Here is an 18,656-nt window from a genome sequence, read left to right as displayed (position 1 = left end):
TGGACCCTCTCTGGCTTCTCAGTGACCCCAGTTTTAATACAGAAACCAAAGTTTTTGGTTTGTTTCAGGTTTTGGCTGGAATCTGGTTTTATAACCCAAAACTCTGAGTTATGAATTATTTCAGAACAGGTAAATTTCTGGACATGCCTCATGATTAGAAATGAGAGATCCTATGACCTGTCGTGCCTTCCTTACTCATGTATCTCTCACCATCCTGCTGATGCCATTTCTTCTGCAGAGACTTTGGGCTTCTGCACATACCCTGTGGGTCCCTCTTCCCACATGCCTAGTAGCTTTGTTCTGCTAGTTCCCTGCCTCCCAGCCCTCTTTCTCTTCCTTCATCCTCATTTCCTTCATCTTTGCTCTGCTGCTACCTGCTCAGTGGTCCAGATAATTCATACTTTGCACTTCGCAAAATCAGTGTATATGCTCTCAGGGTTGAAAGAAGACAAATCAGTGCGTTTCCTCAGCAAATGGCCTTGTCTCTAGCAGTGTCCCTTTCTCCTTGCCCTCATCTCCCTTCTCTCAGCTCTTTTGGAATTCACAATGCTATCAGTCATACCTAAAGGTTAAGCTCCAAAGGGCAGAGATCAGCTCTGTGAAAACCTGACCTCAGTGATGACTAACTTTTATGTTAAAAGAATCATGGGGTTTTTTTTCTCAGCTGTTGCATCAGACCTGGGCGATGGTTGCTCCTGAGCAGCCACATCCCCTCATGGGGCAGTACTGCAGCTGTGGCAACTGTGTGTTTCACCTTGTCACTGGTTACCAGGATTGAACTGACTCCTTTGCTCTGTTGTCCACTTTATGATGAGGGGATATTCCTTCCCTCCTCGAATGATGAAATGGCTTTCCAGCACCAGGGGAGTCAGAGGATCTAACACAGAGATGAGATGGCCACAACTGTCTATGCCAAGACCGCCCTCCTACTTCTTCCTTCTCCCTGCCCTTTGTTCTGTCACTGGCACCCCACGACCTCCACCTGATAAAGCACACGCTTGTGAGCTCCCTTTGGTGTATCAGCTTCACGATTTTTCCTGGGAACCCTCCTAAGGCAGCCAAGATCAAGAACAAAAGAGAAGTGCTTTCCCGGTGCCTCTCCATCCCCCTCCGAGGCTGTGCCCTAGACACTCAGCTGCTGTCAGCACAGAAACATTTACATCTTTTACAGCACTCCAGCTCTACTTCTCACGTTTCTCCCCCAGCAAACACCATGGCCATTCCAGTGTGTGCCTGGGGGCAGGGCTTGGGAAAGGATTGGGGAATCACAACTTGAGTAGAGTTTTATGGGTCTGTTTGCACTGAAGGGCCATATCTCAGCTCCCTGACTAGCTACAGACCCAAGAGAAACCCTCTCTGCATTGCTAACCTGTCACTAAAGTGTATCCATGAATGCAGGGAAGCGAGAGCTGGGCCTGGCTTGCTAGATCCTGGGCTCCTTGAGGCAGTGCAAGTTAATTCCTTGTGGTGTTTAACCGCAGCCCCATCTGCTCCTGCTTGCTAGGTGTGAAACATCCCATCCCCCATCCTCCCTTGCCTGTTCCATGCATTTTTGCCCTGCCCTGGACCAGTGAAGGAAGCCAGATCCTCTTGCATCCCTGGCCTCTGAGCCCATGGCTCACATCATTCTGCACTGCCCCTCTATGTTTCCATTTCCCTCTCTGCCTGCTGGCCTGTAGCTGGGATGTGGAGAGAAGCCTGACAAACCCATCTTTCACTGCCTTTGTGCAGTAAGTGGTCCTGGGCGTTCTCTGAAGTAAGCAGCAGCTTCTGTCATCACAGAAAGAAACACAAAACTGCAGCCTTGAATCTGTAGCTTGCTTTCCCTCTTTCCCAGGTCTTTCTTAATGCTGCTGGCTTTGTGTGATGTTGCGTAATGAAGCACTGCCAGAAGATTATCCCCTTCCTGGGCTTTCCAAAACTGAATCCACCATTTCCTGCCCATGTGTCCAATTTCTAATCTCCTTATAGGTACCTGTCCTCACCGCAGCTTGCAGCTTCTTCAGTGTGGGATCACCTACAAGCTTTAGCCCTCTGTCAGATCATTTGTAAGGAAGGGGAAATGAAAACTCCCATCCTGAGTTTCAGCTCTGTCTTTTATTAGGATGTGAACTAAACCAGTTAATTTTCAGCTGGATCAGCAAGATGAACTGACTGACAGAGTCCCTCACACTCCTGTGCCACCCCAAAACAGAGGGTGGGAATGGGAAACCAAGGGGAAGCAAACAGCATAGGCCAAGCTCAGCATGGCTTAAACCTCCATGGAGCCGCACCACGGGCTCCTGCTGTGATATCTTAATGATTCTGCCTTTTCCTTCTCCACACTCTGTGTCTTAATTAGCCTTTCCCCCTCCTGTGGGCCAAACTGCTCTGCTTTCTTTTCAATCCTCCTTCCTTGTGCTTTGCTTCTAACAGTGTCTTTCTACTGTACACTTCAAAGGCTTTGCTTGCTGCATCTCCCCCATGCTGGCATTGGCTGGTAACACCCCCAAAGCATGGCCAGGTCTGCCATGAACTCAGTCATTGAAACGGTTTTGGGCCCTTTGGATCTGGGTATGAAGCAGGCATGGTGGAGGAGAGGTCAAGGATTTTCAGCATTTCACCTATAAGAAAATTATTAGTAACACAGGGGAAAAAAAATTATTAGAAACACAGGGAAAAAAACCCCAAAAAAAGGGACCCCTCCTCCACCCACCCTCCCCAGAGGAGAGCCCGCTGAGGGCAGAGTGCTTTTATGTGCAAGTGGGAGGGAAGGAGAGTGTTAGGGCTTCAGAGGGAAATGCTTTGATCTTGACTTTGAATCTCCTTCAGTTCCCAGCTCTCCCCCACTCTCCCACCCATGGTCAGGACCACAGGATGCAGCCGACTCCCAGTCTTTGCTCAGTGCTATGGTACTTCACTTGCCGTTTCACATTTAATTTCTTCCTGGGCACCTGGGAGCCTCACAGAGGCCTCATGGAGCAAGAGCACAGTGCCAACACCAAGTTCAAACTTTGCCTCCCATCTCATAGAATGAGAAGAAAAAGAGAGCCCAGTCAGACAGAATCCAGGAGGGAAAAGAGCCCTGAGATGAGTAGAAGTGAATTAGAGATGGGACCTGCTGCCAAGGCTCTGGTACCCCAGGGCAGGAGGTAGGCAGATCTGGCTCTCCTGTGTGTTCTGGTACATTAGACTGGTCAGTGCTGAACATGACCCAGAAGATGAACTGGGAAGCAGTAACCATTAGGAGAGTGACACGGAGTGGCTCTCAGGAGACAGCACTGATATGCCCTGGTCCCACAAAAAATTAAGTTGGAGAGAGGAGAGCCCTTGGTGTTTTCTGCAGGACGGGAAGGAGGTGGCACTGATGGTGCTCGACGATGGGGAACGACCCTGAGTTCTGATTCACTTTAAAGGAAGAGGATGATTGGGTGTGGGAGAGACTTAGGGGCCTCCAGTCTCTTGTCAAAGGTGAGATCTAATGTGGAGGCAAGTTTCTCACTTCCCTTGGGAGATGAAACTCCTGATTGGGCCTTACCCTTAAGGTGTCTTAAAGTTCAGGGCAAATACTTCGGCTGTCTGTGTTGCCCCTTTTTTTCTCAGCTGAAGCTCCTGTTAACGCTCTCCCTTGCTGAAGTTCTTGCACTTGAATATCCCTGTCTGCCAGTTCTCACTTCAGCACCACTAAATAGAGTTTATCCTCACATCACCTCTTATTTATAATTCAATCACTCCAGCTCTGCTATTCCTGGCTGAAAACTTCCTATAGTTTGTTACTTTCCCTTTCAGTATGATGTGAGCAGACCTGTCTGCTGGTGTCCAGCACTGTCCCGGGCTTACACAGACCAGAGGGTGCCTCACAGGACTTCTCTGCAGAGCCCAACTATTGCTCTCTCTGAGCATCACTTTAAGGGCTTCAGCACAGACATGAGGTAGTGTGCTCAAAGGTGGTTTCAGGTCTGGAAATGAGAAGTACCAGATAATGTGAATGCCGAAACAGGACTTCTGTCATTCATAGCAAACAACTTACTACAAAAATTGTGGTGGATTCTATGTTTTCCAGGTCCCTCTTGGGCAATATCACACTAGAACCCCCTGAAGTTCCTTCTCCCCAAGACTGGCGGGCATATTGCAGCTGTGGCCTCCCCATTTCTGTTGCCAATTCAGGCTGCAAGCTCTGCTCATTGATCTTTCCTTGTGGAGCAATGCCAGGCACAGGAGAGAAAGCAGCTAAGACAGTAGACACTTAGGACCCTCCTAGAAGCTCCATGCTCTCATTTCCATCATCTGCAGTCCCAGCTCCCCTGACTTCCTGGAGAGATTCAAATTCTGCAGTGCTCTGGAGGGAAAAGGGTGGGAAAAAACAGAAGCCAGGGCACCAGCAGTGACTTTAAGAGGATGGACATGTCAATTTAGCCCATGTATAGATCATAAATGGGTCATAAAGTAGTGTGGGTCAATCTTTTCCAACTCCAGAAGAGGTTTTGGCAACTGTCACCTGCCACCACAGTCTCACCTGCCCCAAATGGCATTTGGCTGCCCAGGTGTTTCAGTTATATCCAATCTATCTGAATAGTCTCATCTGGTCCACCCATGGACAGCCCTGCAGTAGGTAGGGTGTTCTGACTCCCTCCACTCCTGGAGATCCCCTAGGTGGGACTGGGGAACTTTCCCTGATGGGATGCATAGCTGAGTGTTTAAATGTTGTCCCCACGAGTGACGCTGTCAAGATTGTCACATTCCAATGACAGAGCCAGAGCAAGCCCCATTTTATTTTATAAGAACTTGGCAGCACCAAGTCCTTGAGACATCCTTCCTCATGAGGTTCAAGCCAACAAGAATTCTATCTGGTGAACAAAGAGATAGAACCTCCTTGACCTGGGAGAAGACTCCGTGCCCGAACTTGGAGCAGTAAAACCTGCCTTATAGCACAGCTGGTAACATGGTGCCTAGAGACCTCCTGGACATCTCTGCACCTTTTCTCTGAGCCTTGTCTGGGACAGAATGGGCTGCAAGCAGGCAGGTTAAAACACAACAGACAGAAAAGCTTCTGGTAGCCATAGCTAAACTGCAAAGGTCTCCACGGTTGTAATGCTGAAGCATCCTGCACCAAAGCAGGAAGCACTCTGGTCCCCCACTGAACTCCTCCAAGAAACAGAAAAATGCTAACTACTTGTTTATAAGCTGGAAGCGGGTGTGTGCAGTCATCTGCATAACAGAACTGCCCAAGCTGTCTCTTTGTGTGTTTTCCAGCTCCTATGTTAATCACTGACCCTGCTGACTCCGGCATTTACCAGTGTCTCACTGCCCTGTGAGCACTGCTTTGCATTTGCAACCGAAGAAGTTAAAAGGATGAAGGATGAGAAGGGAAGCTCAGCAGCTGGGGATATGAACACCAGCCTGCCAGAGGGGAAAAGAGCCAGGACTGGACAGGTTGATAGAGAGAGTGGAGCTGGTTTTGAAAGATTGTCTGAAGAGGATAAAGCTCACCAGGGAATGGTTTAGGTCTCTCTTCCTTGCACTGTAGCTTCTCTGTGTCCAGTGAGAGTGACCTCTTTGAGTCCTGAAGGCCAGGGTTCAGTGTCACCTGGAGTGATGACTCTTAACTGAGGCTGGGAGGACTCTCAAACAGCCAGTCCACAGCTTCCAGGGAGCCCTTTCCTCCTGTCAAACCCTCCTTGCAGGGCCTCCCCCTGCATCCCTGGGATCAAATGTGAGACAAGAGAAGTGGGAAAAAAATGCTCTGGGATATGTGCTTCTGGGCAGTGAAAGTATGCCTTGGTTTGTGCAGCAATGCTTGCCCCTGGATACAGTGGAAGGGAAAGGCAGCAGGAGAGGGAGCTGGGCACTTTTACCCTTTGAAATATGTGTGTTTAGTTGCTTCCTGAATTGCACAGGAATCCTACAAATGGTGTCTCCGTGAGCCCTCCTGCCCTCTTGTTGCCAAATGCTGAAGCAGAAATGAGTGCCACAATGAGGTTCCCCAAGGGCAGAGGTATGTGGGGCAGGAAGCCCTTGCAGTCTCTGGCTTCAGGAGTTACTTTGTGCCCTCACTGGATCTGGCAGTGTGGCAGGCTTCAGGCTGGTCTCCAGGGATAGGCTGGGGATGGGGAGAGGAAACTAGATACTGCCTGCAACCAGAACTATACCCACACAGGGGACATGAAGCACTGATACAGCAGAGATCCCAACTCTTCCCTCTTGACCAAACTATGACCCCTGTCATTAAAATGCACCCAGGCCTCACACCCAAGACCAGATGGGCTCCTTGGGTTCCTGTTTTGGGGTGGTATAGATTGGGATAAGACAGGTTCTGGAGGAAACTTTAGAGTTCTGGACATGTGAAGAGGCCATAGGGTGGAGGTGGTGTTGACATCTTAGCAATGCTGGAGCGATGCTGGAGCGAGGTGCCTGATGTGCTGGCTGTTTGCACAGCCTCACGTGATGCTCAAGAGACAGGATGAAGCCATTGTGAGAGCGGGAGTTAAGGAGGGGGACCTCGGCCCTGAGATTAGCCTGAGGAGGCAGCAGGGCAGAGATAATGGGGAGAAAGACAGCTCCACTGAGGGCCATGGCACCAGCAGGCAGATGTAAGGCTGTCCAGGAGGCTGCCTAGAGCTGAGGACAGGGAAAAGATTTCTGTCATGTGGGTGGCTCCCACAGACAAACGAGAAGGTTTTGACGGGCAGCTTTGTCTGCCTTAGGAACCCAAGGGTCCCACCAGCCTGGCCTTGCTGGTGAAAGGGCACCACTCGGGAAAGGGCATCTCCTAGGTAGCAGGACAGAAGGACCGTGGCCTCGTCAGGAGCGAGCCGGGAGAAGGGAGTAGACAAACACACAGGTTTGGGCTGCAGTGACACTCACCTGGGACCTGCCTGCTCCCCGTGGGACACGATGGGTGCCCCGCACAGGCGCCCAGTTCCCACTCCGTGGCCCTAGTGGGGTCCACCACTCGCCGTGGGGCTGCAAGCCCGGGCGGGGTGAGTGGCAGGAGGATGCTTTGGGCGCAGGGTGCCTGGGCGCTCCGGGGCGCAGCGGGACAGGGCGGCCCGAGGCGGCGGCCCCTTTAAGTAGGCGGCGGCGGCACAATGGCCATTATCACTTTAGCTTTGGAAGTGACCCCCGGCCCGCTCCGCTTTCATCTGGGCCGGGGCCGCGGGGATGGCCCGCTTCCTGGCGGGGGAGGGGAGGGCGGGGGCCGGCGGGGAGGGGAGGGGCGGTCCGGCCCGGGTCGGCCCGGCCCGGCGCCGCACGCGGCCGCCCGCTCCCGGGGGTCACTGCGGGGCTGGCACCGGGGCGGCCGCGGCTCCGCGCCGCTTCCTGCCGCCGCCCTTAAAGGTGCGGGGCGGCCCAGGGTGCGGGCTGGGCGTGACTTGACCCGCGGAGTCAGGTGAGTGCGGAGCTGTGCCGGGCACCGTCGGGGCCGCGGCTCCTCGCCATCGCTTCCAAACCCGCGGGCTATCCCGCTGTGGCGGCACCGTCCCCGGACGGGCGTCCGGTCCCGTTCCGCCCTCGGTCTCCGCTCAGCAGCTCCCCGAGCACCGGCGGCGTCTCCCCCGACCCGGGGCAGTGTGTCCCTTTGTCTCCCGGCGAGGGGAGCGGCCGCCTGTGCTCCCACCCGGGGTGCGGGGCCATCCCCGTCGCGGGGCAGCCGCACAGAGCCATCTCCGCCGCCTTCGGGAGAGGCGTGAGCAGCCGCGGGTTCCTGCGACTGGGGGTGTCTGTCAGGAGCCGCCCGCACCCGAGCGCTCGGTGCCCCCGCCCGGGGGACGGACGAAGCCGGGCTTGGCTGCAACGCTTCGGCCTAGGTTAAGGTGGGTCTGAGGCTTTTCGGTCTCCCGGTGAGCGACTCCCCGTTTTTGAACTTCGGTGCACGTGTGGATGTCGGCAGATGGAGTAGGCATCCTGCTGCCTTTGCTGCTCACCCCTGGAGCTCCTCCGGTGTTATTTCTAGCTTAGACAGCTCCTGGAGACTACCACTTCTATGCTCCTGCTGTACAGTCCCAGTGGTTCAAATATCTTTCTCTCCAATGAGAGCCTTTACGTCTGGAGTGGCCTGAATGCACAGCTGGGGCTGGGAAGTGAGCCACTTAGCCCAGGTGGGCTGGGGTTCATGGGCCCCCCTGCTCCCGTGAGGTACCAGGGGTCCTGGGCAGTTGGGGCTGAAATCTCCTGGATTCCTGCTGGTGGGAGCATTCTTAGGACTGGCTGGGGGAACTTGCACTACTGGATGCCACCAGCCCATCAGTTTAGGTGAGGGAACGTGACCTGCAGCTGTTTCCTTATCTGTTACAATGCAAAAGTGGCCAGGTTAGGTAAAACCTTTATCAGCAGCGAAAAGTTCCCTTGGTTACTTCTTGGTGCTGAGGTGGTTTAATGAACACTTGTCTGTCGTGTTCAGCATGCTTCCCTGGGGGTGTGCAGGGAGAAGTGTTCCCTTTGCATCAGGTCCTCTGTGCTGAGAGCTGCTGGGTTTGAGCTGGCCGTGAGCCAAGCCCCCCAGCTTGTCTGACTTCTGCTTCTGATTTACCCAAGTCCCTCTCCACCTGCCCCAGGAGCTCTTTGCTGCTGATTCAGCTGTGGGTTTTGCCTTAGGGTTGCTCTGGGCAGCAGGAGCTGACAGTGACATTGAGGCTGTGGATTTATTGAAGAAAGGGATTAATGGCTGTTAAGCTATGCCTCCAGCTCTCCCTCTCTCTATCTCCCCCAGTCTATAAGGGAGTGGGAAATGCCTGCTAGGACAGAAATACCTGGGTTGTTGCTGATGCTCCTCACCTGTGTCAACTACATCCTCACCCCCTCCAGGGAGAAAAAAGTCTGTCTTGCCTTTCTTGGCTCTTCTGGTGGGACAGTGCTCAGCAGACCTTGGCTGCTGCAAGGAGAGGTGTCTGGCCCGTAAAGCATTTAACAAACTACAGAGAAGGAGGACTTGGGCTCTGTCAGCCCTATAAGTTGTCCTGCGCTGTGCCTTTGTTTCAGCTCCTCAAGCACATGTCTCTCAACATAGACTTAGTCAAAATTTCTATAACCTACTGTAAATGTCTACAAACTTCTAGGAAACTAACAATACAGACCTGACCTGAAGTGATAATTCCATACCTTCCAGACCAGAATTTTAGGGCTATCTTCCCTACTTCACAGCTGTGTGCATTCTCCTGTGTTTGTCTCTAGTAACTTATGCCCTACAGCTGTGTGAGCAGCTACAAGAACGTTCTGGCCTCTGACATGCAGGAGATTGTAGAGGAGTTTGGAGCAGGGGAAGGGATGCAATTGGTGACTGCCTGTGACCTGATTAAAGGCAGGGGCCAGTGGTGGCAGCAGCAGCAGGGAGGCTCCATGTGATGAAGGCCTTGTACATGTTTGTGTCATTCTGTGGCACCTCATGTGGTTTGGTCATGGCCAGGGGCTATAGATGTTACAGCGCTCACACCCGTATCTGCAGCAGGGTTGAGAACGGGGAGATCAGGCAGGACATCTGCTTTACTGCAGAGTTGCTGCTTTTCCTGCCTCTGCTGTTCCTCATGTACCCCAGAGCTGTGAGTGCATAGTGATACCTGTGAAGTGTTGAGAGAGGGTGAGCTCTGGCTGGGCTGTGAACTGAGCAGGCTGCAAAGTGATGCCATACATATTAGGCATGATATGAGAATGAAGTTTAGGAGAAAATGAAGATTTGGCTTCTTGAGTGAGGTGTTGTGGTTCCCTGGGAGAACACTGGCCCAAGGGGAAGAGAGTAGGCTGGCTGGGGAGAGGCCTGAGCTGGCTGACAGTGAAAGGATGCTGAAGAGGGCTGCAGTGACAAAACTGGAGCTAAGAGCCATGCAGCCATCAGGAAAAGTCCCTGGAGTAGTGGGGACAGAACCACGTAGGAATCCAAAAGCTGGACAAAGAGGGCAGTGCAGGTTTGATCCTTTATGTTTCATGGATGGAAATTGGCATGCAGAGGGAGGCAGGACAGGACTGGGACCGGCTCAGGCAGGGAGGAGCAGTCCATAAACACTCTGAAATACCCACTCGGTGCTTGCACTCTGTACTCTTGGGTTGCCTTCTGCCTGGTAGCTCGCCTAGGAGAAGCCCTCCTTTTGTGCCTTCTCCTTAGCTGGTGATGTGTGTGGGCTGAGCAGCAAGTGACATCTAGTGTCGGCTCAGGCAGCAGTAGCTGTAGCTTGGGCTGGCTTTGTCACTTCCATCCCAGGTTCTGAGGCAGTTTCTGGTGCGTGCAATGGGTGCAGCTGCAGTGCGCTGTTCTGAGGGTGAGGGCAAGCTCCTTGCTCCTTCTTCTGTTGAGCTTGAACATCTTAAGCCATGTGCATCTGTGGCCCCACCCAGGGTGGTTCTGTCACAAGGTCCTTTCCTGCAGAGGTGACAAATGTTTTCCCTTTGAGGGAAACTCTTCTCTCTCGGTGCTGGTAGGGGAGTAGTAAAATGGAAATGATGGAACTACTAGTGGGAGAGGTGGGTGTAGGGGTGATGCCAGGCCAAAGTCAGGTGTGCAGTGGTAAGAGCTGATCTGGCTCCCCACCCCATGCCTGCAGTCACCCCTTAGTTTCGCTTAGATAATTGGAGGCTGTGTGCCCTATGTGCTGCCCACAGGAGGTCACTGGTGAGCAAGCTGAGCCCATGTCCACTCCCAGGTCTGCCTGGCAAGGACTGAGTCTTCTTCCTTTGTCCTTGGAATGTGCATGGTGGCCTTTTTCCCCCATCCTGTCCTTTGGGCAGGAGCTGGACCTGGAGGCCAGGCCATTGCCAGTCTGGAGTGTGCACTTCATCTCCAGTGACTTCTTTCTTTTTGCCATCCTTCAGGATGATCCAGAGGCACCAGCTGGTACAGTCTGTGCTGCAGGAGCTACAGGAAGCCACCGAATGTTTTGGTCTGGAGGGCCTCACCAGTGCTGCGCTGGAGGCAGAGAGGACCTTGTCATCTTTTTCCCTACCTGGCTATTGTGGGAGTCAGTTCCAAGAGGAGCTGGAGGTTGACCGGGTAGCTAGGAGCCTCTATCCTGAGGATGCCCCAAGTAACATGCTGCCTCTCGTTTGCAAAGGTGAGGGAAACCGCCTCTTTGAGGCTGCCAGTGTGCTGCTCTGGGGCAACCCCAGCCTCAGCCTGGAGCTGCAGGTGCGTACCGTAGTGGAGATGCTGCTGCACAAACAATACTACTTGAATGGCATGATTGATTCCAAAGTGATGCTGCAGGCTGCCCGCTACTCCCTCTGCACTGAGGAGACCCCAGAGATGACCAGCCTCCCCATGGCTATCCTGGAAGCTATCTTTGATGCTGATATCAAAGCTACCTGTTTCCCTGGCACCTTTGCCAACATGTGGCATGTCTATGCTCTTGCCTCAGTACTGCAGTGTAACATCTACTCCATCTATCCCATGAGCAACTTGAAGATCCGGCCCTATTTTAACCGGCTCATCCGGCCCAGGAAGTGCGGCCCACGGACCTCCACGCTGCACATCATGTGGTCAGGGCAGCAGCTCTCCCAGCAGGTCTTCAAAGCGCAGTACTTCGTGGCCGTTGTTGGCCTGGAGGAGCTGGAACCCACAATACCTTCACCAGAGCCTCCTGTCCAGCCCATGAAGACCCTCGAGCTGCTGAACAGTGACCCCCAACTGACCTACTCCAACCTGCGTGACCGCTACAGCATTACCAAGAGCACCTTCTACCGCTGGAAGCGCCAGTCTCGTGAACACCGGCAGAAAGCAGCTGCCAGGTTTGCAGCTAAACACTTCCTTCAGTCCTGCTTTCAGGAGGGCAATATAATCCCCCTCCAGCACTTTCGACAAATGTTTCCAGAGATTTCCCGATCGACATACTATGCCTGGAAGCATGAGATGCAGAGCATGGTCAATGGTGATGCCTCTGCTCTGTCTGAGGCCCACAGGTTGCAGGAACTTCACAGGGTTGTCCCAAAAAAGGCTGATGTGAATGAGCCGGCAAATTTGCAGGGGAGCTTAAAATCCTCAAGTCCTTCCCTAGATCCCATTCAAGCAGGAATCTTTATGCAAGGAGCCAAATCCTACCTGGAGAAATGTATTTCCATGAACACTCTGGTGCCTTACAGATGCTTCAAACGCAGCTTCCCTGGCATCTCCAGGTCCACTTACTATAACTGGCGAAGAAAAGCAATCAAGGAGAACCCCAACTTCAAACACCCCCAATCACCCTTGGATAACCAGAAAACTCTAGCTGTAGGAAAGCCATTCCTGCAGTTGAAGCCAAGCAGTGTGCCTGTTAGGAAGAGACGAAATGAAGACCGGCCAACATCCAGGAGTTTCCTGCAGCTCCAACCTTCTCTGTGCTGGAGAAAGCAGCTGCGAGATGTGGCCAGGAGGCAGGTCCAGCAGTGGCAGCTGCCGTTCTGCAAGTATCGCCTGCGCTATCCATCTCTCTCCTCCACAGCCTACTGGTTTTGGAAGGGCAGTGGCCAAGCCACTTGGCAGCATCGCCTGCCCTGGAGCAGCTCCAGCCTGCCATTGAACCGTGTGGCTTCCCTGGCACCTCCGAGAGCAGAACCAGGCCTCAAACCGCAGTGCCATTTGGAGGTAGCCACCAAGCACATAGATAAGCCGGTGCCTGCTGTGCCGTGCAACACCACCATTTCGGGCTATGCCACGTCGGAGAGAGCCAACAGCCGGATGTTTGTGATGGATGTGATCGCCACTGCCCAGTTCAAGGCACAGGCCAAGCTATTCCTGCAGCAACGCTTTGAGTCGAAGACCTTCCCAACCTACAAAGAGTTCAGTGCCCGCTTCCCACTCACGGCCCGTTCCACCTATTACATGTGGAAGCGTGCCCTGCACGATGGGCTGACATTGGTGGATGCCTGAGTGCCAGCTGGCTTGGCCACAGCTCCTCTGCTGATGTGCCCTTTGGCTCTCTGGTGAGGTGCCCAGGTTGGGGCCTCGCTAATTTTTGTTCTGGTTTGGTTTTTGTTTTTGTTCCTAGTCTCTGGCTTTCTTTATTTGTGTGGTTCAATCAGGTATGGAAGCATCCTCACAGTGCCTATTCCCAGAGGCTGGAGGAGTGGAAGGAGAAGGCATTGAGTATCCCAAGGGAGAGGGGCCGGGTCATTTTCCTCTCTTTGTGCTCAGAGGATGAGCAAGGGAGGTAGTACTGTGCCAGTGTCATGGGATGCTGCTGTGTCCTGTGACGTGGAGGATGTGAAAGTCTCTCTGCCTCAGGCAGTTGCTTGAATGAGTAATGTGGATGTGCAGGATGAGCACGGAGGTGCCTAGCATCTCATCAGTGAGCAGAGTAGTACTGGCTCAGCTCTAGGTGAGGAGAGGTTTGGGGAATGTTCAGCTTTATGTAAGAAGCATCTTTGGTCTGGGCTTTTCCCAGCCAAGGAGAATAAAAGCTTCACTTGGGGTGAGTGAAGCTCTGGCTTTTAATACCTGCCTCTGGCTGCCCTGATCTTTTCTAGATGGAGCAGAGGCTGGTAGCGGACTTGTTTGTGTCCTCACTGTGGTCAGTATGCTGGGAATGCTAAACTAGGAGTCAGTGTCTTTTGCAGGCTCTGGAGAAGCTGTCCCTGACCTTTCAGGTCTTGTAGCAATAACCTTTCACACAAACCTTTCTTCTCTCAGCTGGCAGCTGCCTTATGTTTCTAGGGTCTCTCTTCCCTGATGTCTAGGAGAATGCAGAGACTGCAACTTGTGTGCCCGGTGTCCCTGCATCCCATGTGCTGTGCTGCAAGCAACATGGATGCCTATATCTCACTTGTAAGAAACCAAAGCAATAAAGACTGTTCCACTCCTAGTCCTGTGTGGTTTCTCACTCTCACTGCATGATTTATAGGCAAGGGTTTCCTCTCCCTCTCTGGTTTCTAAAACTGTCTAATGTTTTAGAAAGTGCAGGGAAAGCGTGTGCACATCTCAATCCCTGCTCCTGAGAAGGTCCTCCACTGGTTCCTGGTGGGGACTGTCTGTTGCTTGATGTCTCCTCTCTGGAGACCTGGCTGGAGCTGTGCTCTCCCTGGTAAGAGCCTAAGGCTTGCTTTCCGGAACAGATGCGAGGCTGGAGATAACCCAGTGTGCACAGCCCTGTGTGACAGCAGGGATGCAGGGACAATGTCTGAGATGTTGGTGGTCCTGCCCTGAAGTGGTAGTGATGTACTGGTAGGCTGAAACCAGCTGTTTGCATCTTTGCCGTGTGAGCATCTTGAGGAGTAAGGCTGAGGAGGTCTCTGCCTGACTCCAGGAACCCTCATCCCCTTAGGGTGTGAGTTCTCCTGTGGTGTCTGTCACATGGCTGTGCAGGACTAAGCTGTAGGATGTCTAGGGCTGGCTGGTACCACCGAGGGTTGTGGTGACAACTGCAGTACCTGGTCTTGCTTCCCAGAAAGCTGTCAGAAGTCAAAGCAACCGACAAATATGGGGGGAGAGCTTCCCAAGCTCTGTGTTTACAAGGTCAGCTCCTGAGGCTGGGTCAGCAGGACTGACTCTTGTCTTACTCTCAGGCCTTTGGCAGGGCATTATGAGCTTTGGTGACCATGTTAAGAGGAGATGCCATAACACGTGGTGTTTCTGTCCCAAATCCATCCCCCTGTTCCGCCCCACCCCCTCCTCCCAAACTTGTTTGCAAATAACTTGTTTTTTCCTTAAGGTGTCTGGAACCTGTCACTGGCTGCTGCAGCCCTGTCCTGTTCCTGACTTAGTCTGTCTTCACTCCCGGTGAGCCTCCTAGGCAGAGGGGGCCTGTGCTAGAAAATTCTGCTGAGCTTGCTCCTGCAGCCGCCTGCAGGAGGAAGGGGTGCTCAGGGTTGTCCTGTGGTGGGGCAGTCAGGTAGAACCAGCATCTGGGGCATGTCTTAAGAAACCATTTAACTCCTTGTCCTTGGTGATGGTGGGATCTCACCACCACCCACCCACTCCAGCATGTCCTCTGTGGTCCCAGAGGAGGGGTTCTGGGGCACTTGCTGCTTTGGGAAGGGAGGCATAAGGAGCAGGGAGCTCCCAAGCAGTGTTGTGTGCTGCTGCAGAGAGCCCTGGGCTCTGTCAGGAAGTAACTGAAGTAATTAGCTGCCAGGGAGGAGGACTCATCCATGAACTCATCTAAGGGAGTGAGCTGGTAATTACTCCAGAAAGATTACCTATGTCTCCAAACTGCTGGAGGCTGGAGATAGCTGCTTGCAGCAGCAGTGGTGGTGACAGCAGCAGCTGTGAAAATGGATGGAAAATCCCCCAGTGTTCCCTGCCTTGCCTGAGCCAAGGGAAGCAGCAGAGAGGGTGGGTTTTCTGACAGTGGGTGCTAACATGGGCTCTGTTTGGGTGGCCATGAGGCTGGGGCAGACTGTGCCTGACAGCAGGGCTGAGGCATCCATCAGCATGGCACAGCACAAAGGGTAATGGTCAGCTGCTGCTGGGGGCAGGTGGACATTGGGGGAGCCTCTGTGGTGTGGCCCAGGGCTCTGCAGGGTGAAGGAATGGCTTCTACTTCACATCGCCCAACCCTCCCTGAACTGGGAGTGCTGCATGCATCACACCTGGCCAGTTGCAGGATGAATCTCTTCCGGGTCCTGGGCTCCACAACCCTTTGCAAGACAATTTTTAGAAGCCCTGGTGAAGAGATCTAGGTGTAATGCTTTTTCTACCCTTAGCTGAATGCCTGGGTGGGGCATGATGGGGAAAAGAATACATATCTCCCTCCCTGTGCCTTGATGGCAGCTGGCCATGTTGGATCACTGCCAGTTGGCGCCACCTAAATGGTGGGTGCTTCTTCATTATTGATGTCATTTGTGGCTGAGCAGAGCTTAAATGGGGGGGAATTGTAGCACTTGATTTGTGAATGTCGTGCTGCTCTCACACTGAGCTGGTGCTGGGAGATGAATTTGAGGCAGGCTCTGCTGCTCTGCATCACACCACCAGGGAGTGAATCTCTCCCTTTGCACCTGGGCAGTGGGGTTTAGTTCAGGCGTCACCTAAACTCCTTCATAGACAGGTGCTTATAAAAACTGACCCCAGAAAAGATGAAAATTAAAAGGTGACTGAAAAGCAGAGGCTGGGGGGCTGCAAAGCACTTGGGGACCAGCCTTTCGCTTACCTGTAATTTAGGGCTCTCCTCTGCCCTGCCACTAAGGCATCTCATTTGCATCTGCGGAGAAGTGTGGAAGGTGGGCAGTGAGGCAGAGCCTGCCCAAGTGCTGTGGGAATAGTTGATTATGCCCAAGCAAAGCTCTGGGGCACTTAGCTGGTACATGTTAGCTCAAGCATGGCTTTGCCTCCAGATTTTGCACAGGCAGCTTGTTTGTTGGTGCAAAGAGCAATAGTATTGGTGTTAAAAGCATATCAAGGTGGCAAAAGGGTTGCATTTCACAGGATAGCTCGTCTGCTTTGCTGGGATCATCAGGGTGGAGAAGCAGCAGCAGCAGGAAGATAGAGAAGCCAGAGCCACTATTCAAAACTGCTCACAAGCTGACAAGCATAGCAGCAATTCGTTTTCAAGAATATCTGTGTGGAGAGGGAAAAAAAGATGAGAAGAGGGAAAAAAGGGATCGTTTTTATCAGTCTGCTGCATAATTTCCTCCACAGATCCAGACTACAGGCAACTAGTGCTGCCAAGCCAATTCAATTGTTCAAACAGAATCTTCTTCCTCCTGTGCCCCAGCAGTATTTGTGGGGAACCATCTGCCTCTGTCTCAGCAGGTTATGCTAGCCACTGCCAGGTCCTGTTCCCTGTTCTTCTACCACCTGCTCTGCCTTCTTTCCATTAAAATTCGTCTCATGTGCTGTGGCTGAAAATGTCTTCTGGAGTCCAGCTGTGGCCCATCACTGCCCTGCCATTATGCTTCATGAATATTTTTTTGCTGAACTGATTACCCAAACATCAGATCTGCCTTTTTCATGTTGGAGCAATGGCTCAGGCCTTTCCCTGGTTGCTGCCAGCTGAGGACTTCCCTGCCTGCTGCAGCAATTCCTGCTGGCAACACCTCATTGCATTTCCCTGCATTTCATCCCATCCCATCTTCAAGGTAGCCCGGTTTCTCTACTCTTCTTCTGTATTTCAAAACCCTCCTAATTTGTCTCATTAGCAAATGACACTGAGGTACCCCTCTTTTCTTATGCCAGCTTGTAGTGAAAATATGGAAGAACAATCTTCATGCAGATCCTTAAGACTGTTGCCTTCCAGCCCAACTGACCTCCTAAAATATCAACAGCCCATTAATACCTGTCTTAGCTTTCTTGGACCAGCCCCCACCTGACAACTCCTGGTGTGGTTCCATCCCAGCAGTTTGGCCAAGTTCCAGATGCAGTGTTCCCAGCCTTTCCTCTTCTAGAAAACAAATAAGCTGATGTGTAAGGCTATTTTAGCACAGTCAACATCTGGAAAATAATGCTGTTTTGGAGAAAGTACTCAGGTATGAAAGCACTTTAGGAAGAAAACTTCCCTTTTTCCTGCCTAATACTGTCAAGAGTTTGGTACCTATGCCTTGACTTTGATATACTATTTTGAGGATGGCATTTCAGCATATACTGCACTTGTATTTTCATTTCATTTCTCCTCCCCTGTCATCTTCCTTTACTGATCTCCCCATGCCTTTTCCATCACTTCAGTAACTGTAGTGCTGAGAAAGGCAGGAGAGCTGTGGCAGAATGGACACACACTCCTGCCAAACTCAGGTGCTTGGGAATAAAGGTGTATCTTCATGGCATTTCTATAACTGTGTGAGTCTGGGCAGGGAGCCTGCCTGGGTGGCAGGAGGGACTCCTTGCCCATTGGGCTGTCCCTCAGCTCTCTGTGCCGGGAGAAGGCAGCGCTCTGCACTCTGACTTCTGGGAGAAACTGGGATTGATCCTGCCTGACATTTTGATTAAGCAACAAGATTTATTAAAAAATGAAGTCAGCAAATAGTGAAAGGATTAAAAACTGGTTAAGCACTGTGTCTCCAAAAGTAGAAGGAGAAATTGCAGACTGGCAGCATTTCTGCTGAGAAGCCTTCAGAGGATGGGAGCAGGTTGAATGCAGCCCTGCAGCCAGAAAAGCTCCAAGCTCCTGAGTAGAAATGAGCAGGAGTGGGGCAGGGTGGGGGGAGAAGAGAGGCTCTTCCACTGCTGCTCCCATCCCATCCCCTCTCCTCCCCTGGCATAGCTGGAGGGGCAGCACCAGTTTCTCTGCTCAGGGGAGCTTGGCCTGAGGGGAGATCCTGCTGATTTTGGATGGGGAGACACAGGGCCTGTCTGGCCTGGGATCTCCTAAGTTGGGTGCTTCTGACACCTGTTAGTCTCAAGTCTCCAAAGCTTCTGAAGTACCATCAGTGAGAATATTTAAATTGCATCTTCAAGATACACCTACTAAAGGGCATTTATGGTCCATGTGCAAAGGCCTTCCTTGCTTCTGAGATCCAGCCCAGACAACAGCTAGAGCAAAACCAGGGTCAGCTCAGAGGAGCAGCACACCTGCAGATGTGGTCCCCAAATGTCCCTGTACCTGGACACCACCAGGACATGGAGTGGAACAGTGGAGAGGGGGCTGTATTGGGTGCAGTCCCTTGGCACCACAAGGGATAGATGAGTAGTGGAGGGCGGTGCCAACACCCTCCTGTGTCACCCTCGCTAAGCCCTCCAGAGGCATCACAACAAGCCCTGATGTTCACCAGTGACTGTGGAGACAGCATATGCCTTTGTCCTCAGCAAGGTGTCCCCACCTAGTGCTCTGTCCTCTCTTGACACCACTTGT

At 52.5% G+C, this 18,656-nt stretch overlaps 1 protein-coding gene across 2 annotated transcripts; it reads left to right on the top strand.

Annotated features, from left to right (window-relative positions):
• The first annotated feature begins 7,272 nt into the window (after nt 1–7,272).
• Nucleotides 7,273–17,317, top strand: VRTN (vertebrae development associated). Of its 2 annotated transcripts, none has more exons than XM_040068731.2 (2): nt 7,273–7,369; nt 10,780–17,316. In XM_040068731.2, the coding sequence occupies exon 2, from the start codon at nt 10,781–10,783 to the stop codon at nt 12,806–12,808; it is 2,028 nt and encodes a 675-aa protein (XP_039924665.1). In that variant the 5' UTR covers nt 7,273–7,369; nt 10,780; the 3' UTR covers nt 12,809–17,316. The 2 variants fall into 2 exon arrangements, with proteins under 2 accessions (XP_039924665.1, XP_039924667.1); XM_040068733.2 differs by having other exon boundaries at nt 7,344–7,793; nt 10,780–17,317.
• The last annotated feature ends 1,339 nt before the right edge of the window (nt 17,318–18,656 follow it).

This window comes from Hirundo rustica, chromosome 6 (genome assembly GCF_015227805.2).
Source record: "Hirundo rustica isolate bHirRus1 chromosome 6, bHirRus1.pri.v3, whole genome shotgun sequence".
NCBI classification, from domain to species: domain Eukaryota; kingdom Metazoa; phylum Chordata; class Aves; order Passeriformes; family Hirundinidae; genus Hirundo; species Hirundo rustica.
Note: the sequence above shows the minus strand (reverse complement) of the source record. Positions and strands in the feature narration are given on the sequence as shown.

Bases quoted from the DNA above. Each gene is read 5' to 3' on its own strand.
- VRTN (XM_040068733.2), top strand. From the start codon at position 10,781: ATGATCCAGAGGCACCAGCTGGTACAGTCTGTGCTGCAGGAGCTACAG.